Consider the following 24,916-nt stretch of genomic DNA (forward strand, 5'->3'; position numbering starts at 1 on the left):
TCTGCCTGCAGAGCTATTGACTAAAAGGGCCCTTGTGGACATGGCCAGACAGGGGCCGAGTTCAGCTCCAGAGTGATGGTGAAGAGCTCACAGCTCTGCCTCTGCATCCCGGTTGGACAGCAACACTGCTTCTAAACCCAGTGTGGGAAGGGACTTTTATTTTCTCTGAGACCCACACTTCATCCAGGATGTGCCCAGAGTCCAAACAACAGCTGCAAACAAGCGTTTTCTTATCTCCCTCTCCAATCTTGGCACATCCCCAGGTTGAACAATAGCCACTGGATTGTCTATTTTCTGGCTAAAGGGAGATAATGGGGGTCAATTTGCACAGAGTTACTCCTTGTAGATCAAGGACAATTCTGTAATAAAAAGGGGACATTTTCAAGGAACTCCCAGGGAACAAAAAGCTTTGCAGAACCCAAAGAACTGAGCCCCTGGGTTCACGCCACACCAAAGTGGCGGTCTATTTATTACCTTTTTGGGATTTTGGAAACTGCTCTGTTTCAAGAGATGGGAATGCCACAGACTCTACTGTGCACATCTGAGAGTAGGATATACAAGGGGTACAAGGGGTAGCTTCTCTAAAGGAGAGGAAAAAAAAGGAAAGGAACCCTAATAACACCAAATTTAAAAATCAGGAATTCAAAGCATAGTAGAGAGAAGAGTTTTCATTGCTGCATCTGTCCTGTTGGCCCAGGAACTGAGCCAGAGACCTGCATAGCTGATTCTCCCAGTACCCCCTACCCACAGGAGTATCAGGGAGTGATGGAGCTAAGATGGGACTTGATAACCCTGGACAAGATCTGTCTTCCCAATCTGGTATTTTAAAATGCCATTGGGGTGACCGGTGGCCTTTTTTTCCTTCTTTCTCCCACATTGTGCAACTTGTACAAACAAGTTTAGGTATATAGCAGAAAAAGCCATTGGCATGTGTTTCTGGGGAAATGAAACCTTTGGGCTGTGAAGAGGGCCTGGGATATGTGTAGGAGAGGGGCAGGAGGTGAGGCTGGTCCCAGCTGCCGGCCTGGACACCACTGGGATGCTGGAGCAGGGGGTGCTGCAGCCAGCAGGACCGAGGATGCTGCAGCCGGCAGGATGGGGATGCTGCAGCCGGCAGGATGGGGATGTTGTAGCGGCAGGATGGGGATGCTGCAGCCGGCAGGATGGGGATGCTGCAGCCGGCAGGATGGGGATGCTGCAGCCGGCAGGATGGGGATGCTGCAGCCGGCAGGATGGGGATGCTGCAGCCGGCAGGATGGGGATGTTGTAGCGGCAGGATGGGGATGCTGCAGCCGGCAGGATGGGGATGCTGCAGCCGGCAGGATGGGGATGCTGCAGCCGGCAGGATGGGGATGCTGCAGCCGGCAGGATGGGGATGCTGCAGCCGGCAGGATGGGGATGTTGTAGCAGCAGGATGGAGATGCTGCAACCGGCAGGACCGGGGATGCTGCAGCGGCAGGATGGGGATTTTGTAGCGTCAGGATGGGGATGTTGTAGCGGCAGGATGAGGATGTTGGTCCCCACGGTGTGCGCGTTCAGGACTGGCCTGGACGTCAGCGGGAGGGGAGGGGGAGCCCGGGCCGGCTCCGGCGCCGTTGCTGAGGCAGCAGGAGCCGCGGCAGCATCCCCGAGAGCCGGGCTGGCAAACTCCTCCTCCCTCCCGCTCTCATCCCCGCTCTCCCCGCTTCCTTTGCAAAGATGGCAACCGAGGGGCTGCACGAGAACGAGACCCTGGCATCGCTGAAGAGCGAGGCCGAGAGCCTGAAGGGCAAGCTGGAGGAGGAGCGGGCCAAGCTGCACGACGTGGAGCGTGAGTGGGGCCGGGCCGGGCGGCCGCGGGGCCGGGAGCGGGGCTGGGCCCGGCCGGGAGCGGGGCCGGGCCGGAGCGGGAGCGCTGCCCGGGCCCTGCCGGCGGACACGCCGTGCCCCGGGCCCCCGGACAGCGCCGTGCCGTGCCGTGGCTGCGGTGCGGGGCAGGGCCTGGGCCGGGCAGGGCCCGCAGCACCCCCGGCCCCGCGGCGCTCCGGCCCGGCCCGGCGGGCGGGGACCCTCAGATGGCCTCGGTACAGGCCGGGATTCACCCGCGGTGTCTGGTTATAGTGTCAGCAGCCAGGATGAACCCCAGCCATGTGGAAGTTGATGGGAATTTGCTTTAATGAGGCCGGGATTTCACCCGAGGTGTGGAAGGGCTTAAAAAGGAGCATTGTTTCCAAAAACAGCTGCTCTGCCCCTTTTCTGCCAGGGAAACAAGTTGCAGGGATGCAGTGCTGATTCAGAGGCGCGGTGAGTCAGTGATGGAGCTGTCAGTGTGTAACTCACCGTGATCAGCTGCGGCTTCAGGATCCGGGGATAACCCAGCAGAAATGTGATGGACAGAGCTCAGCCCGGCCCTCCCCCTGCCCCCTTCCCCTTGCAGGAAAAGGAAACTCACCTTACGTTAATGGAGCTTTGCAAATAGGTACTCACAAGTTCTCAGATATGAAACATGCTTTTATTATCGTGATGTCATTTTATAATTAAACGATACAATGCAGGGTTTTGTTTTGGTTTTGTTGGTTTTTTTTCTTTTGGTGTTTTTGTTTTTAGAAAAACATCTAAGTTACTGTTTTCATCTGAAATCATGTAGCTCACTCTATTAGAAATATTAGTGGGTCATTAAAACTTTTCTTTCAGTTTTTCATTCAGTGTCCTGATGCCTTAAGCATTGAAAAGGAAACTGAGCTTCTATCCAGTGACTTGGTTCTTAGTGCTTTGTAAGAATGAGGGACTGAAAAACACTTTTGATTTTCAGGTTGGGAAGGATTACAATAACATATATACACATATATATATTCTGGAAAAAATAGAACATTTTCTTGTCTAAGTTAGACAATCATGTTATATGGATGTCCTGTTAATCAGAATTGTTAAACAAACAAAGATGTCCTCATTACAGAAACATTACCATAAATCACTATATTCCTATAGTACCAGTTCTTTATCAGAAGTGGTATGGTCTTTGGTTAACAGACCTCTTAAGCATATTCTTAAACCCATTTTTGCTTACAAAATTTTACCTATGATTTCAGTGGCACTGTAACTGTGTGTGCCATTGAACGTCGTGGGATGTTCTTTGTCATACATAAAATCTGCGAATTTCCATTGGAAAGCCGTGTTTGCAAAGCCATTACAGCATTTCTGAGACAAAAGTGTTATGCTGCTGTAGAACAATGCTCCCTTATGATATTTCATATAATTGATTCTGTATCAGAGCTTTTTTACACCTACATTATTCCCAAGTACTATTTCTGCAGGGCTTGTAAGTTTCAGAACAAGGCATCATTTCTGATTTCTGCGTGGTTGGTTTGGGTTTTTTTCCCCTTATCTAAAATTGTATCTTCTGCATTCCTTTGCTTGGATCATGACTTTCCCTCTGTGGTTCCCAAAACAAATAGCTGGCTGAAATAGGATTGCCCTTATTTGTTCAATTGGTTCTGAACATCAGCTCTCAAAAATGTGCATAGAAAAAGGAAATGCCAAACATGCATTTGGTTTGCAGTCTTATAACTTTAGGGAGTCAATTCAAGAGCTTAAAATTTTGGGTGTAGACAAAAGTTTGTTCTGTTTGTGTGATCCATGAATTTTTAGGGCCAGAGAGACTGTTAGACCCAACACAGAAAAGATCAAAGACCTAAGAGTATCTGCATCAATTCCACACCTCCTGTTCAGCCCAAACAATATTTTTAAGAAAAATAGGCAGTTTTATCTGGACCTCTGTAAAACTACTCAAGCTGTTTAGTGGCTTTAGCTAATCTATTTGTCTGAGTGCATGATTTTCCACTATCTTTGAACAATATTGGTGAATGCTTAAAAATAACTGTCTGACTCTCAACCCTGTGTTGGGCAGGAGCAGGATTATTATGGCTGTGGTTGGAGATAAGCATCCTCAGGGAATCAGTGAGGCTAAACCAGATAATTTCACAGAGTCTCAGCTGCATTCACATAATGGAAACCGTTTGTCCAGAGTCTGTGAAACATTTGGTTTTTCAGATATATTCTGGACACAAGTATCTTTCCAGCTGCCATAATAACTCCTGTCCTGTGTTTCCATGGCTTTTGATTGGATCATTTGGCAGGTTTCTATGGGCAGTAGCAGGGGGAATGTATCTTTTCCTCAGTGGGTTTATAGGGTACTTCCTGAGAAACTTGCTTCTGACTTATGGGCAAGTCGTGAGTGGTGGACAGCATTTGTCCCCTGGCTCAGCAGAGATTTCAGCTGAGAGCATTATTCTGGCCCAGCCTGTGGGGCTGGTGCCTTTGAAAGACAACTCTTGAAAAGGTAATCCACTAGAAATCAGTCTCTGCCTTGGGCAGAAATTGCTTCACTGAGCCTGTGCCAAGAAATGATCTGTAGGTTCAGGATGCCTGCTCTCTCACTGTCACAGCCCTTCCCAGCCCCAGAAAAGTGATGAAGGGTGAAGTAGCAAGGGGTTCCAAAGCACCACCTGCCATGGGGGTGAAGCTCAGTCTCCAGCAGGGCAGTGCAAAGCTCAGAATTTTCTCTTCCAACTCATTAAAGCCTGTGAGCTTCTCCATTTATTTCAGGAGGTTTGAGCCAGGCATTGCTCCCACAGCCAGCAGCAGTTGGGTCATCTTAGGTTTTGGTGTGGACAGCCACACAACACAGGAAGTGCTGGATCCCATCAGCTCTCCTCTAGACAGAGTGATTCTTAATTCTGGTGCCAGAGCCTCCAGCCTCAGGATCTCCACACTGCTGTGGGACTTGAAGTGAGGAGTCTCACCCTCCCTGTGTGTGAAGAGCTGCCCCTGGGTGCTGAGATACATCATGGTCCTGCTCAGCTCCACACAGAATGAACGTGCTGGAGCAGGGCAAATAGGTTTCCTCAGATGGCAGGTGACCCCAGCCTGAGGCACCAGGGTTATATGAGACACCTTCTAGTTGTGTCAGCTGCATGAATTTTGTGTCAAAGTCAGTTTGCACAAGCAGAAATGTAAATTTGTCAGGTTTTGAAGAACATTAGCTGAAAGTACTGCTATTAAATGAGATACCAAAGAGCTGACTTCTCCACCAGAGGATGCTGCTCAGGAAAGTTGCCTGCCTGCCCTCTGTTTCTCTCTTTTGTAGAAGGGACATCCCACAAAGTCCTTGATGTCCACAGTTATTGTTGAAAAGTTGGGTAGTGCACTCTTAGGGCAAATGTCCAGCTTCCTGCTCACTCAGAGCTGTGTCCTGGCCACCAGAAGGGATGGCACAGCAGAGTCACCAGTGCCAGTACCTGTATCCCACTGCCCCAGCCCAGTGCTGCAGCTGGGTCTCACCTCCTGTCTGTCCACCTGCAGGCCTGAACATTTCCCAGTAAGGGGGGCAAAGGGGTAATCTGTTTTCCAGTTACACTTGGGTGGGATGGTCTGCAAGAGCTTCAGCTGCTGCATCCCTGGAATTCAACCCTGAGTGAATCCATCCTTGTCTTTATCTGGTGAATATGTTCCTGTGCCGCCCACCTTGGTGTTAGCCACCTGCCAGCTCTGAAGCAGAGCTCATTGGACTCAAACTTCAGGGATTAATCCCTCCAGGGGCATTACTCATAAACAGATATTTGCCAGGGCAGAGCTTTGATGAAGGGCTCTCTAACCACCAGCTGTCTGCAGTTCATCAGGTGGCAGAGCGTGTGGAGGCACTGGGACAGTTTGTGATGAAGACCAGGAGGACCCTGAAGGGCCATGGAAACAAAGTTCTCTGTATGGACTGGTGCAAGGACAAGAGAAGAATTGTGAGCTCTTCCCAGGTATGCTGTTGGACACTATACAAATCTTCTTGCTATCAGGTGATACCTGGGATTATTGTAAATGTTTTCAAGGTGCCCTGAAAGAAGTTCATTGGCAATGTGTTTGTTCAGAGAGTGTAAATCTAATCTTTAAATCATTGGTACACCTCTTGTAGCTAATACCCTAAATATTTCTTGTCCAGTCATACACAGATTTTCCCATATTCTCTCCTACAATAAAAAAATTGACTCATGTGAGGCTACATCTATTTCCTTGTTCTTTACAGATTAAATACTTAGCAAAATTTTCAGGTTATGTGTTCAGAGAAAATAATCAGGAAAAGAGGAGAAACGTTGATTTTTTTTAGATATTTCTACGCACAGAAATTTCTTCTGCAGTCTGTATGATTGATATGACCTTGAAAGCCTCAGATATCCTGCCAAAATTACTGCATTTAGTTGGGCATTTTGAGAAACAGTCCTAACACCTGCTCAAGACCAGTCTCATAAGCTGGAGGAGGTAATGAGATAATTGCTTTCTAGATCCCCTGGTTCATCCTGAGCCCAGTATGGCAGTGAGGGAGCTTGTTGCATCTCACAGCTGTTCACTGACCTACAGGAAATCTGTCAGGGGTCTCACTTGAGGGATAAAAATAGGCAATCTGCATTGCAAGCCACCTTCACTTACTGTGAGTTTTTACCATTCATGGTGATCTCTACAAAGAGAATAATTTAAATATTTAATGTCACTCTTTTTAAAGTGGTTAAAATGTTAGTGTGTAGATCAGAAAACTGAACAGACAGGTTGAAATGCATTTTTTACTCTATTTTAAGAACTGTAAGTCCAGGTACAGAAGCAGTTGTTGCTCAGTAATAAACATTTCACTTTCATGATACAGGGAAGATTACAATTTTATGTGCATAAGGCAGAGTAGCTGACACGAGTGTAGCTGGTGTACACCAAGTGATTGTGCTGCTCTCTGTACAAGGCTCTGTGATGGCTCTTTAGCTGGTTGTGTAATGGATAATCAAAGGTTAAGTAAGTGTAGTGACAAGTAAAGTGAAAACCAGGATCAGACTGGAAAGGGAAGATGAATCAGCAGTGCAATATCTATAAACAGTCAGTTGGGGCAGGTGAGGGCTTACAGGTGGCAGGGTCCTGAGGAGATGGCCCTGTCTGTGGCATGTGCTGCAGGTGAAAGGAGCACTCATGGAGCCATTAAGAGGGAAGAGAAAAATATTGAAAAATAAATTGGTCTTTTAATCAAACATGAGTCATTTCAGAGAGGAGGAGATACACTTCTCTTGTGGTAGGTACAACAGCACTACTGAGAAGTGTCTCCTTGGTGCTTCACTGTGACCACTGTGCTGTTGTTGAAATGGAGACAAAAGGACATAACAGACTGGGGAGAGGAAATGAGCAGCAGAGTTTTCTCCAAGCTGGGAAGAGCCACGTCTCTGGAAGGCCTCATTTTCTCTTTCTCTGTGCTTTCATTTAGGATGGGAAGGTGATCGTGTGGGATTCCTTCACTACCAACAAAGTAAGTGAAACTTTACAAAATTCTGTGCCTAGGGCAAATGACACTGGGATTGGGTGAAGGGCTCACAGGTGTCACTGGAGGCAGTGGGATAATGAGATAAAATGCAGACTTCCACTAGCAGCCCAGAAAAAGGAGCCCAGGGCAAGTCACATCCCTTCTGACCTGTTTCTGAGCAAAGTCCCCGTCAGGGCACTGGGGTTTGTCATGGTCTTCAGTGGGAGAGTCTGATCCAACCTCTTTGCTCACAAGGGAGGCAAAGCCCAGCCAGCAGAACAGGACAACTTTTCCTGGGCACCCCTGTAGCAGGAGCTGTGTGTGATCTGGGGATCCTTCAGCTGTGATGGTCACTGTGAAATGGTGCCACTGCTCCTCCAAGCCCTGTCTGGGCTGCCTCGTGGCACCCTGCACTACACAGATGAGGAAAAACTACTTGTTTTTAATTCACTTATACATGTGCAGCAGTGGGGACCTTTCACAGCACTGGATGACCCAATAAAACATGCTCTGTGATCAGTTTGGGGCACATAAATAAGGTGGAGAGTGTCAGAGAAGGACTGGCTATCCTCCTGCTGCTCTGCTGAATTCTGCAGTAAGGATGTTGACTTACCTGTGAGTTATGGCTGGGGGAAACACCTATAGCTTGCACTGACCCTGAGGATGTCCCACAGAAATAGTGAACTGATCAGTCCCACTGTTTGCTTGCATGGACTGGAGGAGCAGTGAGTCCCAGTCTAAAGGGCGCTGTGTTTCAGGAACACGCCGTGACGATGCCCTGTACCTGGGTCATGGCATGTGCTTATGCCCCTTCTGGATGTGCCATTGCTTGTGGGTAAGTTCCCAGCTTCCACAGCAGCTTACATAGAGAAGTTGGATTTGTTGCAGTGTCCTGGTGGCTTCAGAAGCTGACGGATAGAAGTTTGCATGCTGTGATTGTGGGTGGAGGGTCTACATTAAGTGCCTCTGATTCTATTTCCATAATGGCTCGTACATATTATCTCCACTGACTTCAGTGCAATAACATTTGGTGTGTAAGCATGGAAAATAATCCTCTTTCAGCATTTATATCATGGGTTAGGAATTCTGCATGCATGCAACTTCCCTTTTCTAGTGTGGTTGTCTATGTTGGATATATTTTCTAAGGGAAAGAGGTTTTGATTGTGTTCTTACTTTGCACTCATTTTTTTATGACATAGAGGTTCATTAATGATTACCAGTATGTGAATAGATCTTGCTAAGATGGGATGGGGAGAAGTAACCCCATCCTTGATAATCTTGTGGTTTTCTGAGGGCTCGGGTTTGAAAAAAATAAGTTTATATAGGGGAAAAAACAAAGAGATGAAATGTTGGCAAAACATCTTGTAAGAAGGAACTGGGTGGATCAGACAAAGCAAGCTTGGGGCAAGAGAAAGGAACAAAGGGAGACTTCAGTGTGCAGCTTGCAGATCTAGAATGCAGCAGACTGAGAGAGAGAAGCAGACTCTGTGTGTGGAAAGGAGTCTGGAAACTGTTTTTGACTAGAACCCAAAGAATGGCAAGCAAGCTCTGTCTTTACACTTGCAGCAGAGACAGGGAGTGCATGTATACATTGCACCTAATTCTGTATTTCTGTTGTGCTGTCAGTTAAGTGCCACGCACATAATGTAAGGCACAGAACCAGCAACTGGTGTTGTGCCAGGATCCCAGGGACCAGGGCAGGACTGATCTACCACAGCTCTAGGAAAGGGGCAGATATAAGAAATGATTCCTGGGTCTGACACAGCTTAACTGGTACAGCTGTTCAGGAGGGGCAGCAGCTACAGGGGTCAGTGCTTCTGTTGCCTTTTTTCCAAACTGTTCTATAAGTTTTGCCTTCACACCCACTACTGGTGGTGCTGCCTCTTCTATAGGAGCTAGGTCACATTTGTTAAGGTAGGTTTATAATGATGCTGAAATACTGATCTTGGCCATGACAGATGTCAGCAGAAAAATGGCAGTTTGGCTGCATGTGAAACATTAACCCTGAGGTGGCTGCTGTCACCTCCCAGCTTATACTTTCGTGAGGTTTCATTCAGTGCCATTTATAAACTCGATAAGGGTGAAAAATCCTGAGGCGCAGCTGTTCAAGTTCTGTAAAGCAGCCAGGCTGGTGAGGCAGCTGGGGCTTCCCTGCACAGGGAGATCCCACACAGCACAATACAGGGAAGTCGGTGCTTGTAAGGGTTTGGCAGCACTGCACTGACAGGTGGTGTCCTTCTTATCACCACTCGCCTTTTGTCGTTGCAGTTTTAACCAGTTTTCCTCTCTCTGTTACTGCTATTATTACTCTCTTCAGTGGCCTGGACAACAAGTGTTCTGTGTACCCTCTGACATTTGAAAAAAATGAAAATATGGCTGCAAAGAAGAAATCTGTTGCAATGCACACGAACTACTTGTCTGCCTGCAGCTTCACTAACTCAGACATGCAGGTAAATGCGTTCCCTATGCTCACCATCACCTAACATGAGCTGCACTCAGGTGAAGTGCATGTGTCCTTCCTTGCTCCTGGGGCACCCAGGGCCATGTCCTGCCTCTGCAGGGGCTGCTGGAACATCCTCACAGGGGGCAGTGAAGGTGCTGCAAAAGCTGCTGTAAGGAAATGCTTGTCACAGCCTGTGGCCAGGCTGTCCCTACAAAGACCTGTGGCTTCTGCAGAGGGAGCTTGCTGGTACCTGTTTGTTCTCTGCTCCCCAGTTTGTGTTTTTAGGAGCACAGACTACTGCAAATAGTTAAAACCTGGTTCAGCCAGGACTGGGTTGGGTGCTGTGCCAGCTGATGGTGACTGTATTGTTTGCCTGCTCTGTCCCGGACATCCGGCAACATTTGCTTTTGCTTTCATTCAAAGTATTTTTTATTTGTACCAAGTGATGCAATTGAGCTTGAGCATGGCTCCACAGGGCCATACCTGCTGTTTCTACATGCAGTGCTGTGCTCCCTCGGGGGAAAGGAATGATGCTGTTCCCATCTCACAGGCAGTGGGGTGGAGCACAGAGGCCCACAAAGGGAGGTGATGGCAAAGCCAGGAACTGAATGCAGATCTGAGACCAAGCCAGCCTTCCTCTCTATTCAATATCTCAAAGATCTCTTTCTCTAGGAACACAGAAGATGATGAAAGGAGCCAGGATAATCCCCTTGTCCTCTCTGGTTTCTGAATTTAATTAAAGCTCTTCTCAGTGCAGCTCTGCAGCAAAATAAGTGGCAGAATGGAGCATTTTTATAGCTCTCAATGTCAATAGATCTGCTGGAAAGGGAATACCGTGTCCCCTTCTTCCAGATATTTGGAGCTCTTCTGAAGGAAATATCAGCTCTTGTTGCTTCTATTTCAGGACATGTGAAGCCCAGAGTATGTTGTTGTTTGTCACTCTCTGGTTTCTGTAATGACTCCGAGGTGCTAATTTAAGTCCATTGCCATGGAAACAAGTGGTGGAGGTACCCAGCACTCAGGCTTGCTTAGCCCTGACCTTCCTGTGCAGGAGCTCTGTGGAATTAGAGTCTACATTAAGTGGAATGTTTTTGATGAGATATAAACCCAGTTTTCTCTTTTCTTGTCTATACCTAAATGCTTTGAGATTAAATCCTGTGACAGGAAAAATGGCAATTTTTTTTCATTATAAAAAAGAAAGAAAACTTGGGTTTTTTTTTTCCATATTAAATACAGCAAACTGCATTGATATTGAAGGTCATATATTACTATTGTTAAGTCACAGTGGATTAAGGTGCTTTATATTTAGCAAGTCAGAAATTTCTCTGAAGTCTTTAAAAAGAAGTTTTCTTGTGGTTGCTAGGCTTATAAGTGATCATATATGGCACTGCATGTTATTATTCAAACAAATACAAGCAACAGGTTGGCCAAGCTTCTCTTAGGGCACTTATGTAGCAGATCCTAGAGAATCCCAGATTTCTTATCTTTTTTTCATTTACATAAAGGCATCAGAATTAAAACTTGAGAATTAAAACTATTCAGTAACTCTGAGGGTGCACAGTGCAACAAGTACATTGTGCAGGAGCTTTGCCAGCTGTGTGCAGAGCAGCTCTGCTCTCCCAGTTTGCATCAGGAGGGATGTGGTGCTATCCTGGAGCAGCTCCAGCACGAGGTGGAGGTGTCCCCACAGCTCCCACTGCTAGGTGCTGCCAGGGTTGCAGCTCTGCCCTGACTGCTCTCTTAAACTGCAGCACTCTGCCCACAGAGGCATGGAAGACAGGGTAGGAGTTAAGGGCTTAGTGTGCTCATAGGCTTTGGGCAGTGCAGTGCAAAGAGAGGAGATCTGGGGGTGGCTCATTGTGAGTCATTGCCAGGCTGTGGGTGCTCAAAAAGGGTCCCACCCTTGCTGCTCATCATGTTCCCACATGGACCCCGAGCTGCAGGGCTGGATGACCCACACACCTTGCTCCCAGTGCCCCAGTCCAGTCTTGCTTTAGAGAGCCTCCCCTGCCCCAGTGAGCAGAGACCCAGGGAGCCTCACTTCCTAAATTAGGTATCTGCAGCTCTGTGGTGTGATAATGCTCCCCACGTGACAATGCTCCATGTGTATTAATAGCAGCAGTTAATTGGGATCTCAAGTGTTTTGCATAGGGCAGGCAGCCATGCTCCCAAGTGTGGCAGGGCTGAGGAGCAACCCTGAAGTTGAGTCCATATAATTTCTCTTTAAGCATTAGCTGGAGCTCTGGGTTGCCAACAGACCCTTCCCTTACACCTTTAGCCTCTCCTATTCCCTTCATATTCCCTTCCACAGTGTGACAGAGCAAATCCTCAGAGCTGAAAGTCTTCATTCCTCAGCCAAGTACAAACATTCCCCAGAACAGGGGAGTTCATCTAGGCTCAAAACTGGCTGGGAAGACAATTCAGGACTTTCTTCTGCTATTATCATCTGAGAGCATTAGCATCTCTGCTGCAGGATTTGGAACAGTCTGTTCTGCAGCTTTGCAGACCTCTGTTTACGGGAAGAATTTTTGGAGCATCTGTCAAACATGTTCAGTGTTTAACCTTTATGCAGCTCTGTGAATGGTTTCGTGACTGTGTGATCATTTTCTTCTTGAAGAGAATTTTGTTTTTAACTTGTAACTACCCACTGGGATCACTTGAGTTTCCTTACCAACTATGAGAAAAACCTGTGTACAAAACTGAGAGCCCTCCTACGTTCACCCTTGCTTCCTTCCACACCAGTGAACAGGGACTCTTTCAACCTACAGAATTTGTGATTGCATAACAGTTTCGGGTGCCAAGGGGAAATTTTGAACAATTGAGCATCATCAGGATTTAGCCACAATAACAAGCTCTGATCACATGTGCTTTCTACAAGTACTGTAGCAGATGGGAAGCTGTGAGCTGTGTTTGGGCAGTGTATGTTCAAGCCCTTTCACACACAAATGGTTTAGGACAAGTGAGAGCTGATGGACTTATCAAACAACTGTCTAGACAGGCTTACTTCCCTTTCAGAAAATCCATGTCTTAAGCCAAATTAATTTGGTTTAACCTGACTATTTCAAGCAGAAAGGAAAAAAAATGGAGAGTTAAACAGGTATACATAACTCCAAGAGTTCTTCCATTTACCTGAGCTGAATTCAGCAACCAAATATGGATAGAGTGAAATACAGGGGCAGACAGGAATACCATTGTATTGTTCTGACTCCTTTTTGGAGAATATGAAAGTGCCAGCAGATCCTTACTGCTGTCAGTTGTGCAAACCCCACCAAACAAAAGGGACCGTTACTGAAACATTGTGTAGGGATAGTGGTGTCCATACAGGTCTCTTTTTCACTCTACCTTTCTTCCTTAAAAATAAAAACCATAAGCTGTACTTAGCTGTACATTGGCTTAGGGCTTTGATTTATTGCCTAATAATTCATTAAATTAAAGCTGTCCTTTGGTGTTTGTGTGAGATGTCAGTTGTTTCTTTGTGACCTGAAGGTCATCTGCTGATTCTTGTGTTGTGACTCTTCTTCCCACATCCTATAGATCCTGACAGCAAGTGGAGATGGAACTTGTGCTCTGTGGGATGTTGAGAGTGGGCAACTTCTACAGAGTTTCCATGGTCATGGAGCTGATGTCCTGTGCCTGGACCTGGCCCCTTCTGAAACGGGAAATACATTTGTCTCTGGGGTGAGCAGGAGCTTCCTCTCATAATATAAAACTAAGGAATATGGAAGTGAAAAGGCAGCAAAGTAGGAGGTTCACGGTGTTATTGAGGGAGTGCTGGAGTGTATGTTGGATGCCCCAGTGCAATCCATTCATTGCAAGCACATTTTCCAAGCTGGAGCAAATTAAACCCCTGACTGTGGGGTCAAACCCACCCAGCCAGTCTGACTGCAGTTCTGCTTACTTAGCAAGTTCCACCCCACATCAAAGCAATCCAGCTGGAGATCAAAACAACGCCTCTGCTGGGAAGGGGAAGGCTCAGAGTTAGAGATGGGGCTCCTACCACAGTGGAGGTGTGAGTCCCTGTGGGTGGGAGCCTGGTACAGCAGGGGACCTCCCAAGCTTTGCTCCTTCCCTGTGCCCAGATCTCTAGGGTCAGATGGGGTGTGACAGGCATCAGGTTGTGCTCAGGGCATCCAAGTAGGGTTGCAATAACGTGTGTGCCACTGTGTCCCCAGAGTCAAGGGGCAGCTTGGACACTGGCTAACCCCTCGTGCAAGCTGGAGCAGGGAGATGAGGTGTGGCCACATCTTCAGCTGTTGCTGGGTCCTCTGTGCCTCCAGTGGTACCAGAGGCATTTAAAGCTCCTTCATGAGTTGAACACTCTGCTCCCTGTCCTGGTGCAGGGGAGCACACAAACCTCACTGGGGCTGCAGGACTGGACTGGTCAGGGAAAGTACCCAGGGCATCTTCCAAATCATGTCCTGCTGCTGAGGGATCACTGTTCCCAGGCAGCTGAGCCATTGGCACACAGCCTGGTAGTGAGGCAGGCCAGGCATAAAGGTGGGTGGGATGGGGCTCAACACCTTTTCAAGGTAATCTTAGTCTTTCCCACATTAGAAAGTGAGTGTGCAGATGAGAGCTGGCAGGAGCTGAGAGGCCAGTTGCTACCAGTAACTCTGCTGAAGGTACCAATAACTTTGCTGGTTTCTGAGCCCCACCAGCACTGGTTGATCCTGTATTTGATGATGGACATGGCCCTTGTCCCAGAGGGTGCCAACCATGGGTTAGGGGTGCTTGGAGTTGTGGTCTTATCCTCACACAATATACCTGGACCTCTTCTGTTATGGCTCTTTTGATCAAATCTGGCTGGCACATCAGGAGCAGAGTCCAGCACGCTGGCCCAGCTTGCCTGCTGGTAGCACAGCTGCTCTGAAGCGTGACTGAAAGCTAATTCCATCCAAGTGCATTACTTCTCTCGGGTTTTCCTGTCACCAGGCTTGCTTCCCAGAAAGGATAGGTTCGTTCTCCCTGGGAACAGCTCAGCTTATTATAGGGCAAGGAATCACAAGCAGCTCTGCTACTGCTAGGGGAATATGTCGTGCTTGTGTTGATGGAGCAGCTTGGGCATGTCTGTGCTTAGAGTCATTCACTTAATTCATCACATGCAAAACACCACTGCAGTGAAGACCTGTCTGACATCGTGTCAGTGCAGGTACAGGCAGAACAGCAGGAAGGTATGGTGGCATGGAGAGATTCCTGCATACTGGGTCTCTGTGGTACAGTAACCCTGAGCTGGAATAAGCAATGTCAGTGTATCAGCATGTGGGCTGGTGCTGTTACATTTAACGACTGAACTGAAAATTCCAGCCCTCCTGAGTAAACTCAGGGCTGTTGTGCTCCGTGCCCTCTGAGCAAGGCTCCTCAGCTGAGTTGGGTATCACTCTCTCCACAGGTGGTGGCTGGTTTCTCCTTCAAAACCTTAGGAGTCAAAGCACCAACTTGTCAGATTGGTCTTGCTCCTAAACTCCCAGAGGGGTCAGTAAGAACAGTGCACATGGAAGTAATATGAAGGGCTGGGCTTGGGCTGTGGTGGGGCATGAGAGGGAAATATGCTGGGTCCAAAATATTCTTTATCCTGTTTGGTTTCCCTGGTGCAGAAACCACAAGCTGGTGCCAAGGAGCATTACATCTTTTAAATAATGGCATCTTTACTAAAAACACTAGGATTTCATTATAACAACAGAATTTTTAAAAAGAGAGAGACAAATATGTGAATTGTGAGGAAACTGTTTAATTTAATTAGCTATCATATTTGATTAAAATAAATAATGTGTGGCATGGTCTGGTGAGCAGGGTGCTCTGGCTCAGCAGAAGCAGCAGCCACCTGGCCTGCCCTGCTCTTCCCACACAGCCTCAGAGAGGCTGAGCCCCTGGAGCTCAGCCTGCCTGCTCCTCAGCAGGGGCAAGTTTATTAAAATCTCCCATCACTCTTCAAAGCAAAGTCCATGTTCTTTTTCCTGTCACTACAACTGTGACAGGAGTGAGACATGGCAGCTGAGAGCGTGGCCCTTCGGGTATGAGATGGTTCTTGCCCCAAGGACAGTGTAGACTACATGGGCCAAGCCCCTTGCCCAAGGAATTCAGGGTGCTGAGCACTGAGTGTTAAATGATCCTTTCAAAGCACAGCTTGGAAGGACAGGTTTTGGCTTGAGGGTGAGATGAAGTGCTGCTATGCTGTTTTTCTCATCCCAACCACACCATCAAGCATGTGGGTGCAGAGCTCTGACAGGGGATAACCCTGGTAGGAGGCTGGGCTAGAAACCCTCTGGATGCACTGATTTAATTTTCTCTTTCAGTGTATGAAAAGAAGTAGTTATAAAACTTTAAATGCTGGATGCTGGTATTTTCTATTGGTTAAGTGATCAGAGAACAGGTCAGTTGTGCATCTCTGTGCTGTGGTGGGGCTGCAGACAGAGGTAGGGCAGCAGCAGGAGCAGAGCAGGGCTGTGAGTGCAGGGCAGCTCCAGCCTTCCTGAGGAACTCTGCTCCCACCTGCAACTGCCCAGCTGAGGGTACCACTGCAGCTGGTTCTGGGGCTGCTCAGCTGGGTAAATCCTCTCAAAGCTGTGGTGTTCAGAGCCTCTGAATTTAGTGGGCTTGATGATGAATATCAGCCACATGAGGGGTGAATGTCACCATTTGCACAACTGCAATGATTTTTTCTCTCTTACTAGGGATGTGACAAGAAAGCCATGGTTTGGGACATGCGGTCTGGACAGTGTGTGCAGTCATTTGAAACCCACGATTCAGATATCAACAGTGTCAGGTCAGTGTGTTTCTGGGAGAGGACACGTTTGCAGTGTTAAGCAATGTGCTGATTCTATTTCTGAAGTCTGACCTCATCCAAGTAATGTAATGTGTTCTGGTCTTCTTTCACTTGTGCACAGATATTATCCAAGTGGAGATGCTTTTGCCTCTGGTTCAGACGATGCCACGGTATGTTAATTCAGCAACCTAATTTAGGAAAATTCTGTTGCTTTCCAAGTAAGATTTTCCTAAACGACTAGGTCACATCCACAGAGGGCTTTTAGTGACTAAACTGGGCCTGTGACACCAAATTTGCAGAAAAAATAACCCTGTAAGGTAAGATATTAAATACCATATATAATGTTCTAGGGAAAATCACATAACACTGTATGTCACTTTTGCAAACTTCTCTACAAGACATACTGTCCAAATACTCATTTCAGATTCTCTGTGTCTGAAGTTTCATGACTAAAATTAGTTGTCTTACTGGAAGATACTTGACTTCACATAGCTCTTGGTCACAGCATGGGAGGAACCAGCTGAAATGCTGCAGCTTGTGTCAGCATGTCCCAGAAAGCAGAGGGGCCATGGGCTCAGGGCAGAGCAGGGCAGATGTGGGTAGCTGGCCTCTGCAGCCCCAGGGTGGCCTTGGCCACAGTACTGCAGTGAGTCTGCATCCAGGTCATCCTAGATCACACATCAGCCCTCAATGGATCTCACTTATCTCTGAGCAATCTGCTAGGAGGGGCTCAGAATGCATTGACAGGTAAATTTGATCAGCACAATGTATACAAAATGCCATTTACCTCCTGGTGGCCTGTGCCCCTGAGTGATGCTCAGGGCTGATGGCCCTCCCTGCAGCTGGTGTGTCCCATAGGGGACCAGGCTCTGCCCCACCACAGCCCTGCAGGGCCTGAGCTGGCAGTTAAATGTAGCATGAGAGCAGATGATGGGGAGGCACCTGGCACCTCATTTATTCTGTTTATTTAAACATCACACTGAGTCACCTGGGAGCTAAGACTTTATCTAAAGTACTCTGCCCTCAGAGCGTGTTTTGAGTCCACTCAATGCTAGCTAACATTCCTTTTGTCTTCATTGGATGAGGAGACATTCCAAGGCTCTTTGGAGAGAGCGACCCTGATTTTATGTTTCAAAAACTGCGATTAGAAGTTAATACCTCTCGCCCTGTGGTGAGCCAAGTGGCTCTCTGCACACTTGGATGCAAACTGTGAGCTCTTGAGATGCTGAGGGAGTGATGCAGAGAAATTATCCATCATTAAATTCCAGTGAAAGCATTCTCTTTTAACGCCCTGTATCACTGGTTCTTATTAATTTATTTGATTTTTTCTTTTTTAACCATTCTTGACACCCCTGACTCAAGCAGAAGAATGGGAAATTCCACCTCTGTACTTTTGACAGAGGTTTCGGCAGTTTCCAGCTACCTCATTCTTTAAATGAAGGGGTTTGTTTTTGCAGTGTTACAGAGTGGTATCCTTGACCTGATTTATATACTTGAGGATTCTGAGGAACAGATAATCCTGACTGGAAGTAATCCATAAAAGCGTGCTCAGATGACAGTATTGTCATCTGCAGTGACCCCAGCTCCCTGTCAGGACAGTCTGATGAAATTATTCATCTGTGTGGAGCACTGGGAGTCCTGGACTGCACATACCTGGCAGCTCCCACTGCCCTGCAGATCAAACAGCCCCTTCTTTATGTGCAGACTTGAATACCAGCCATTTTTCAATAGTAAAGTCTTAATATTAGCAATCCCATCTGGCCAGTGTTTGCTTAAGCTTAACTTATTGAGGAGGGGTTTCAGTTCATATAGTTTCAAAAGTGCATTTTGATTTCAGGGCTTACAGACTGCCTTTCTACATGGCAGTGAAGTCTGAAGTCTGGCAGTGAAGCCTGATACATGATTTCCATGTCAAGCCAAACTTTGCTGGCAAATCATAAAAACAGGAAGTATAGGTTATTAGAGGTGATTTGGAATTTTCCATGAGAAATGAAAACCAGAGATGTGCATTAAAATGTATTATTTCACTTGCATTATTTTCACATAGGTTTTTCAAACAGAGGGGCCTCCCAGAAGGGCAGGGACTGTTTGCTCTCCTGGCTTTACTCAAGAGCCAGCACTACCACCTGTGCCACATGGTCTGTGACCTCAGCAGTGATTAGACACTTGATCCCATCTCCCAGACTGTGGCTAAACTGTTGTTTAAGAGACTGTGTCCACATGCACCTCCCCAGCAGCAGGATGCCCTGATCAACCACAGAGGGGGAAGCAGGAGGGTGTGGGGACTCCAGTGGGTACCATGGCCCACCACTCATATCTTTCTGGGACAGGCATGAGGCTTAGAGAAGTGGCTTGAAAAAGAAAGTTCTTCCTGCAGTGTATACAAAACAGCCTTGTGTTGCTTAGATCCCTGTTAGAGGATCCCAGTTACGGCAGCCAGAAGCAGAAGCAAAGGAGGAAGCAGAAAGAAGCAGAAGGAAAGAAGCCAAGCAGCCGCTTCCTGTGATGTCTGTTAGGCTGCACTTCCCACTCCCATTTTTTCCAAATATTGTAGCCAGTGCTTCCAGTATTTACTGAGGCATGTGTGTTGGTTTGTTTTAATCCTAGTGTCGTTTATATGACCTTCGTGCAGACAGAGAAGTAGCAATTTATTCCAAAGAGAGCATCATTTTTGGAGCATCCAGTGTGGACTTCTCTCTCAGTGGTGAGATTTGAACTTTGGAGGTTATCTTAGTGTTGAGATTTGAGGGGAACTGTAGAATTTTTCAGTTTAATTTGATAAAATATTCATTCTTAAAAGTTATCAAAAGTAATAAGTACCAAATGCATGGAAGCTTTCTTTTGCCTCTGTAAAAATAATTACTCTTTAAATAACCTAGCTGGCTATTGCTTCGTTGTAGTGATGAAAAGTATTTTCCTGGCCCTACTGAAGGCAGGAAATATTTTGCCATTAACTACAGCTGGGCTAGAGTTTCACAATAATAATGAAAAACATTTCAAAGGCGACATGAAATGTAGCTAACTATTAAGTGCAGTTACATAAATCGTTTTTAAAAGGATAAAAAATGATTAATAGTAAAATTGTATTAGAGGGGTATGAAGAGAGAGAGATTACCACTTTTCACTACAGGTCCTGAGAGTCTTGTCTCTCCTGTCCCAGCACAAATCAGAGCTCCCCAGCAGTCACCCTGGCTGGGGGTGAGTGGGTGGTGCACTGCCCTCCTCCTGGAACTGAGGCAAACCTCTCTGTCATGATCACATGCACCACAGCTCGTTCTGTTGGCAGTGAATCACTTACCAAATTGTTAATCATTCAAGCATTTGTACTCAACTTCTGTGTAAGGTCTGAGTTGAGCATTATTACCTTGCAATAGCTGTTAAAGTGCTCTTCAGTTCGAAGTCATCCCCCATCTCTATTGACTGAACACATTCTATGTAATTTAACTAAAATTTACAATGCTTTTAAGTAATTAACTGTGTTTCAGCATTTAGCCTGGACAGCCCAGCAGCGGGCAGGGCTGTCCCAGGGGCAGGGGACACAGCTGTCCCAAGGGAAGCAGGGTGGGCTGTGGCTCCTGGGGATCGGTGTCCTGCAGAAGGCCCCGCTGCAGTCAAGGCACGCTAAGAGTGTAAAATGTCATTGTCTCTGCAGGTCGCTTGCTGTTCGCAGGCTACAACGATTACACCATCAATGTGTGGGATGTGCTGAAGGGGTCCCGTGTGTCCATTCTGTTCGGACATGAGAACCGTGTCAGCACCCTGCGGGTGTCTCCCGACGGCACCGCCTTCTGCTCGGGCTCCTGGGACCACACGCTCCGGGTAAGCGCTGGGAGTGCTGCTTTCTTCAATTGTTCAGGACAAGAGAACTACCCCAAGTGCTGCTTTCTTCAATTGTTCAGGACAAGAGAACTACCCCAAGTGCTGCTTTCTTCAATTGTTCAGGAAAAGAGAACTGCCCCAAGTGCTGCTTTCTTCCATTGTTCAGGAAAAGAGAACTGCCCCAAGTGCTGCTTTCTTCAATTGTTCAGGAAAAGAGAACTGCCCCAAGTGCTGCTTTCTTCAATTGTTCAGGAAAAGAGAACTGCCCCAAGTGCTGCTTTCTTCAATTGTTCAGGAAAAGAGAATGGGCTGGGTGCTGCTTTCTTCAATCGCTCAGTAAAAGGGGGTGAGGGGGAAGGGTTGATAGAGGAAAACTGCGCTAGGGGAACTAAGGAGGGTATGAAACAGTGTAAAAGATGAACAGCAAAGCCAAATAAAGATCCCCACAAAGTGCTGGTGGAACTGCTAAGGTTGAGCTTGCTCTTGGGTTACATGATATCATTGCTGCTGATACTCTGTACCACTAATGTGATCGGTTTACCAATGTTAATTTAAGGTTTGATGGGAGAGTCAGGGTCATAAAGGAGTGTTCATCTCTCTCTCTTTCTGCAGATCTGGGCGTAACCTGAGATCCCGTATGCAGAATCAAATGAAGACTGAAACCCTGGACTACAAAAACTGCATAAAGAAGCCATTCCTCAAAATCAAATATTCACTACAGTCCAAAAGAGTGACACTCAACTCACAGATTAACACAACTAGGTAGAAAATGTAGTCTGCTTGAACACGTAGCAAACATCAACTTGTAGTAACATGAAATGTTTTAATTTTTTTTGAAACTATATTCTTTTATTAGAATTAGTTTCATTATTTATAAAGGGACTTTTCTCCAAAGTCACCTGTATCATAGAATTGAGTATTTCAGTGCACATTATGTATTTATTTGCATGAATTTGGTTCCTTTTTAAAGTAAAAAAAAAGTCCTGATTTTATCGGGATATAGCGAAAGGCTTTGGAAACATTCCGTAGTAGCATATTGAATTTCAGTGTTGAAAAATGGAAAGAGAAACAATTCTGATACTTTATGATGGTGTTATGGATGACTGAACCTTGGTGGTAAGTAGAGGAGCAAAGGACCTACTGTGAAGGTACTGGCTGCTGTCATAGAAGTGTATTTTTTGTACAGAAAAAAAATCCCTTCAATCCCTGTTTTTTCCTACTGTCTTTTTAGATAGAAATAAGTATTTCATCTCTGTTACCTGAATATAAAGAATCTAAATATATACAAACTTATAAACAGCAAAGAGGAGGGATATAAACATGATTTACATAATCATGAGGTAATACTTAACCAGTAGTTTCTTAGAAATTTTTAATTGTATCACTTGGTGAGTGAATTTTCTTTTACTTAAAGAAATACTACATGCTAAGCACTAAGGGATACTACACGCTAAGCATTAAGCACCATTATACTGATGGTCAAATCTTTTCCAAGTCAGTCATAGTCATTCTATGACCATGATTCTTATTTGCATTTTCAGCAGTTCATACAACTTTGGCAAGGCCATGTAGCTTAGATGTATATTAAAGCAGTATATGCCCATCTTAAGGTCCTTTTGCAATGTCAGAGCAGTTGTACGTTCATGCAAATACAGGTGAAATCATACAGTCCTTACTGTCACAGTCATCTCCCGCTGCCATGGACATGGTTTTGTCATAGTTGGACTTGAGAGTGAATAACAGTGAGCTGTTGAAAATCTGCTGTGAGCCACAGTCCTGCCAGTGCTTGATACTGTGCTGACCAGAGCCCATGACTCCATCTGATCCAGGAGTCACTGGTTTTCAGGAGAGCAGGACAGCTGGCCACATTGCTGGCAGCACCCAGCCCTCTGTGTAGCATGGGAATGCCATAAGGACTGGCAGGACCACCCCACATAGAAGTGATGCTCTAGAATCAAGATTTAATCAGATAAAGATGAGATACAATTAATTATGGAACCATTGTGAGATTATATCTGCATTCATGCATTGAAAACTATTGGGACTAGAGTGTGTCAGCTCTGCTCATACCAACAGGTTCTGAGTCCCACCTGAGCACAGGCACAACAAAGAGCTGGAGTAATGCTGGGGGCTTGCACAGCCTGCCCTTTGAAATGCAGGTGGTCAGGTACAGCTCTGAATATAGCATGTATATGATTTATATTTAGATTGGAACAAGAGAAAACAAGCTTACTGGAATGAACCTGTTTACAAGCTCACTGGTCACTGGAGTTTAATGATAACATCCTCATTCTATTTGCAAGTGGTATTTTTGTACAATTATCTAAAAATCATATTAGAAACAAAGTCTCCTCATCCATGAAAACCTTAGGTTCTGTGAATCCATAACCAGTTAACCTAAGACACTGACATTTATACCAGCCTTCCATCCCTAATAGAATAGGTCAGCTGTTTTCACTTGGAAAAGTCAACTCTGATGCTTTGCAATATTTGTGGCAAACTATCCCTGTAACAAACTGAATGCACTATGGAAATGTCATATAGAACTCACTGTGCAATATTGAGTCAATACACTGTACACATTTGATCAAAAGATTAATATTAATGTTTAGGTAGTATTTATTGGCAAGATGTTTGTTTCAAACATAATACATTGTGTTGATACTTATGAACAGCCTAAATACAATAAATTGTATTTTACATATTGAGAACATGTATGTAGTAGTTCTTCCCATTGTTTAGGTATTTATAATTTGGTTTTTTGCTTTTTTGACATTCACCACACAGTTTCTTAAATGATTTCTCCTGCAAAAATCTCAGGTAAAACCCAGATCTACCAGAAAATTGCTTCTGGAATATCTTCTGGAAATACCCAAGGTGAACCACAGCAAATGAGAGTGAGCAGCCCATGGAAGTGCTTGAAATGCCATCTCAGTTCCCCCTGCATTCAGGAGGCGAGAACTCGGATTGTTTTCCTGCTCAGAAGGATCGCAGCTAATGCAGTGTTTTCTTTCCAGATCCTTGTTGGATACCCAGGAAGGAACTGGAAATGCAGGGTATGTGTTCTGTGGGAGCTCCTTGGGTTGCAGCAGGGTGCCAGTGAAAAGCTGGGCACTGAAATTCTGTTGAGGGCCCAGGCTGTGGCTTTTTGGGCAAACCAGATGTGCAGATCACCTGGAGGTGCAGCAGTTCAGCTTTCTGCCTTGTCAGGAGAGAACTGACCTGTGGCCAGCTGTCCTCTCGACTTCAGTGTAGGTTTTATGGTCAGCCTGAAGGTGCCTTGTGGAAGTGCTCAGTTTAGTCACCGAAAAAAGCACCTTCTTAATTTAGGTGCATTGTTTCATTTCCCCTCTTCTGAGGGCCTGGGGAAAGTGCTGAGCCAGCTTGTTCTGAGTGACATCAGTGCCCAAACTGTCACCAGATCCAGTGAGAACGAGTCTGACATTGCATCTTGCACTTCTGTTCTTGCATGGAGAAATGTTGTGGGTTTTGCACTTCAGGGCCACTGCCTTTGGACTTTTGTGTGGGGGTGCATGGGCTTGCCTCCTGTGAAAATCACCCCTTTGTTCCTGAGGGAATGGTGAAAACATCAACCAGAATGGGCCTCAACTTCCCATCAGATAAATGACACTTGGAGGAACAGGACACTGAAGTACCCATTGTGTTTTTTGCTCACTAAAGGCTGTCCAGGGAGGCTTTGGAAAACCCATGGTTTTGAGATTTCCCTGCTGGTATGTCAAGCTATTTGTGTCAGAAACACCTCTGTTCCATAAACGTGTGGAGAGAAGGGAGCTGTAGCTGGGGCCTGTCCTGTTAAACAAAAATGCTATATAAACAGGAAGGGTGGAAAGGGATATTGCTAGAGAAAGAGCAGCCTCTCCCTCTTGCACTCCTGTTGTGAGGAATGCAATAGGAAATTCCTGCTCCAGGATTAACAATCATAAGAAAAAATAGTTTTAAAAGCATGTGTGTAAAACTCTTGTGAAAAGTACACATCTCATTCCAGCCACTGCTCTAGCACATAAACAGACTCTGTTTCCCTGCTTCAAAACAAAACAAAAGCCAAGAATGGGGATGTAGAACTAAAGTTCGCCTTAGGAGGGACTCGAAGGGATCTGGCCAATTCCTGATAGCGATCTGAGAAATTGCAACAGGACTGATTCCAGCCACCTATTTTTAGATTTTCTAATGGGGATGTAACATGGAGACAGCTGTATCTCAAGACAGATGGAGTGAAGCCAAGCTGTGCTGACACATCGGGCACCTTGAGAGGGCTGTGGGACCAGAGGTGAGACAGCCACGGTGCCAGGGGCTGCGACAGTGCCTGTGCCGGCACGGGCACAGCAGGGCTGGGCTGTGACAGCACGGGCACAGCCACGCTTTGCCCAGGCCACCACCTTCAGCAGCTCACCTGCAAAGGGCACTGAGCAGGACGCACAGGCTGGGTGTGCCCTGTGCTGGGTGCCCTGTGCCGTGTACCCTGTGCCATGTGCTGGGTACCCTGTGCCAGGTACCCCGTGCCATGTGCCGTGTGCTGGGTGCCATGTGCCCTGTGCCCCATGCCCTGTGCTGGGCCTGCAGCGCGCTTGGG

At 46.4% G+C, this 24,916-nt stretch overlaps 1 protein-coding gene across 1 annotated transcript; it reads left to right on the top strand.

The window, feature by feature from the left end:
• Window positions 1-1,698: 1,698 nt before the first annotated feature.
• GNB5 (G protein subunit beta 5) lies at window positions 1,699-23,042 on the top strand. The gene is made up of 11 exons (XM_030955521.1): window positions 1,699-1,810; window positions 5,650-5,786; window positions 7,265-7,306; window positions 8,059-8,135; window positions 9,618-9,750; window positions 13,278-13,421; window positions 16,415-16,506; window positions 16,628-16,676; window positions 19,114-19,210; window positions 20,159-20,325; window positions 20,938-23,042. The coding sequence occupies exons 1-11, from the start codon at window positions 1,699-1,701 to the stop codon at window positions 20,947-20,949; spliced, it is 1,062 nt and encodes a 353-aa protein (XP_030811381.1). The 3' UTR covers window positions 20,950-23,042.
• The last annotated feature ends 1,874 nt before the right edge of the window (window positions 23,043-24,916 follow it).

This window comes from Camarhynchus parvulus, chromosome 10, assembly GCF_901933205.1.
Source record: "Camarhynchus parvulus chromosome 10, STF_HiC, whole genome shotgun sequence".
Lineage (NCBI taxonomy): Eukaryota > Metazoa > Chordata > Aves > Passeriformes > Thraupidae > Camarhynchus > Camarhynchus parvulus.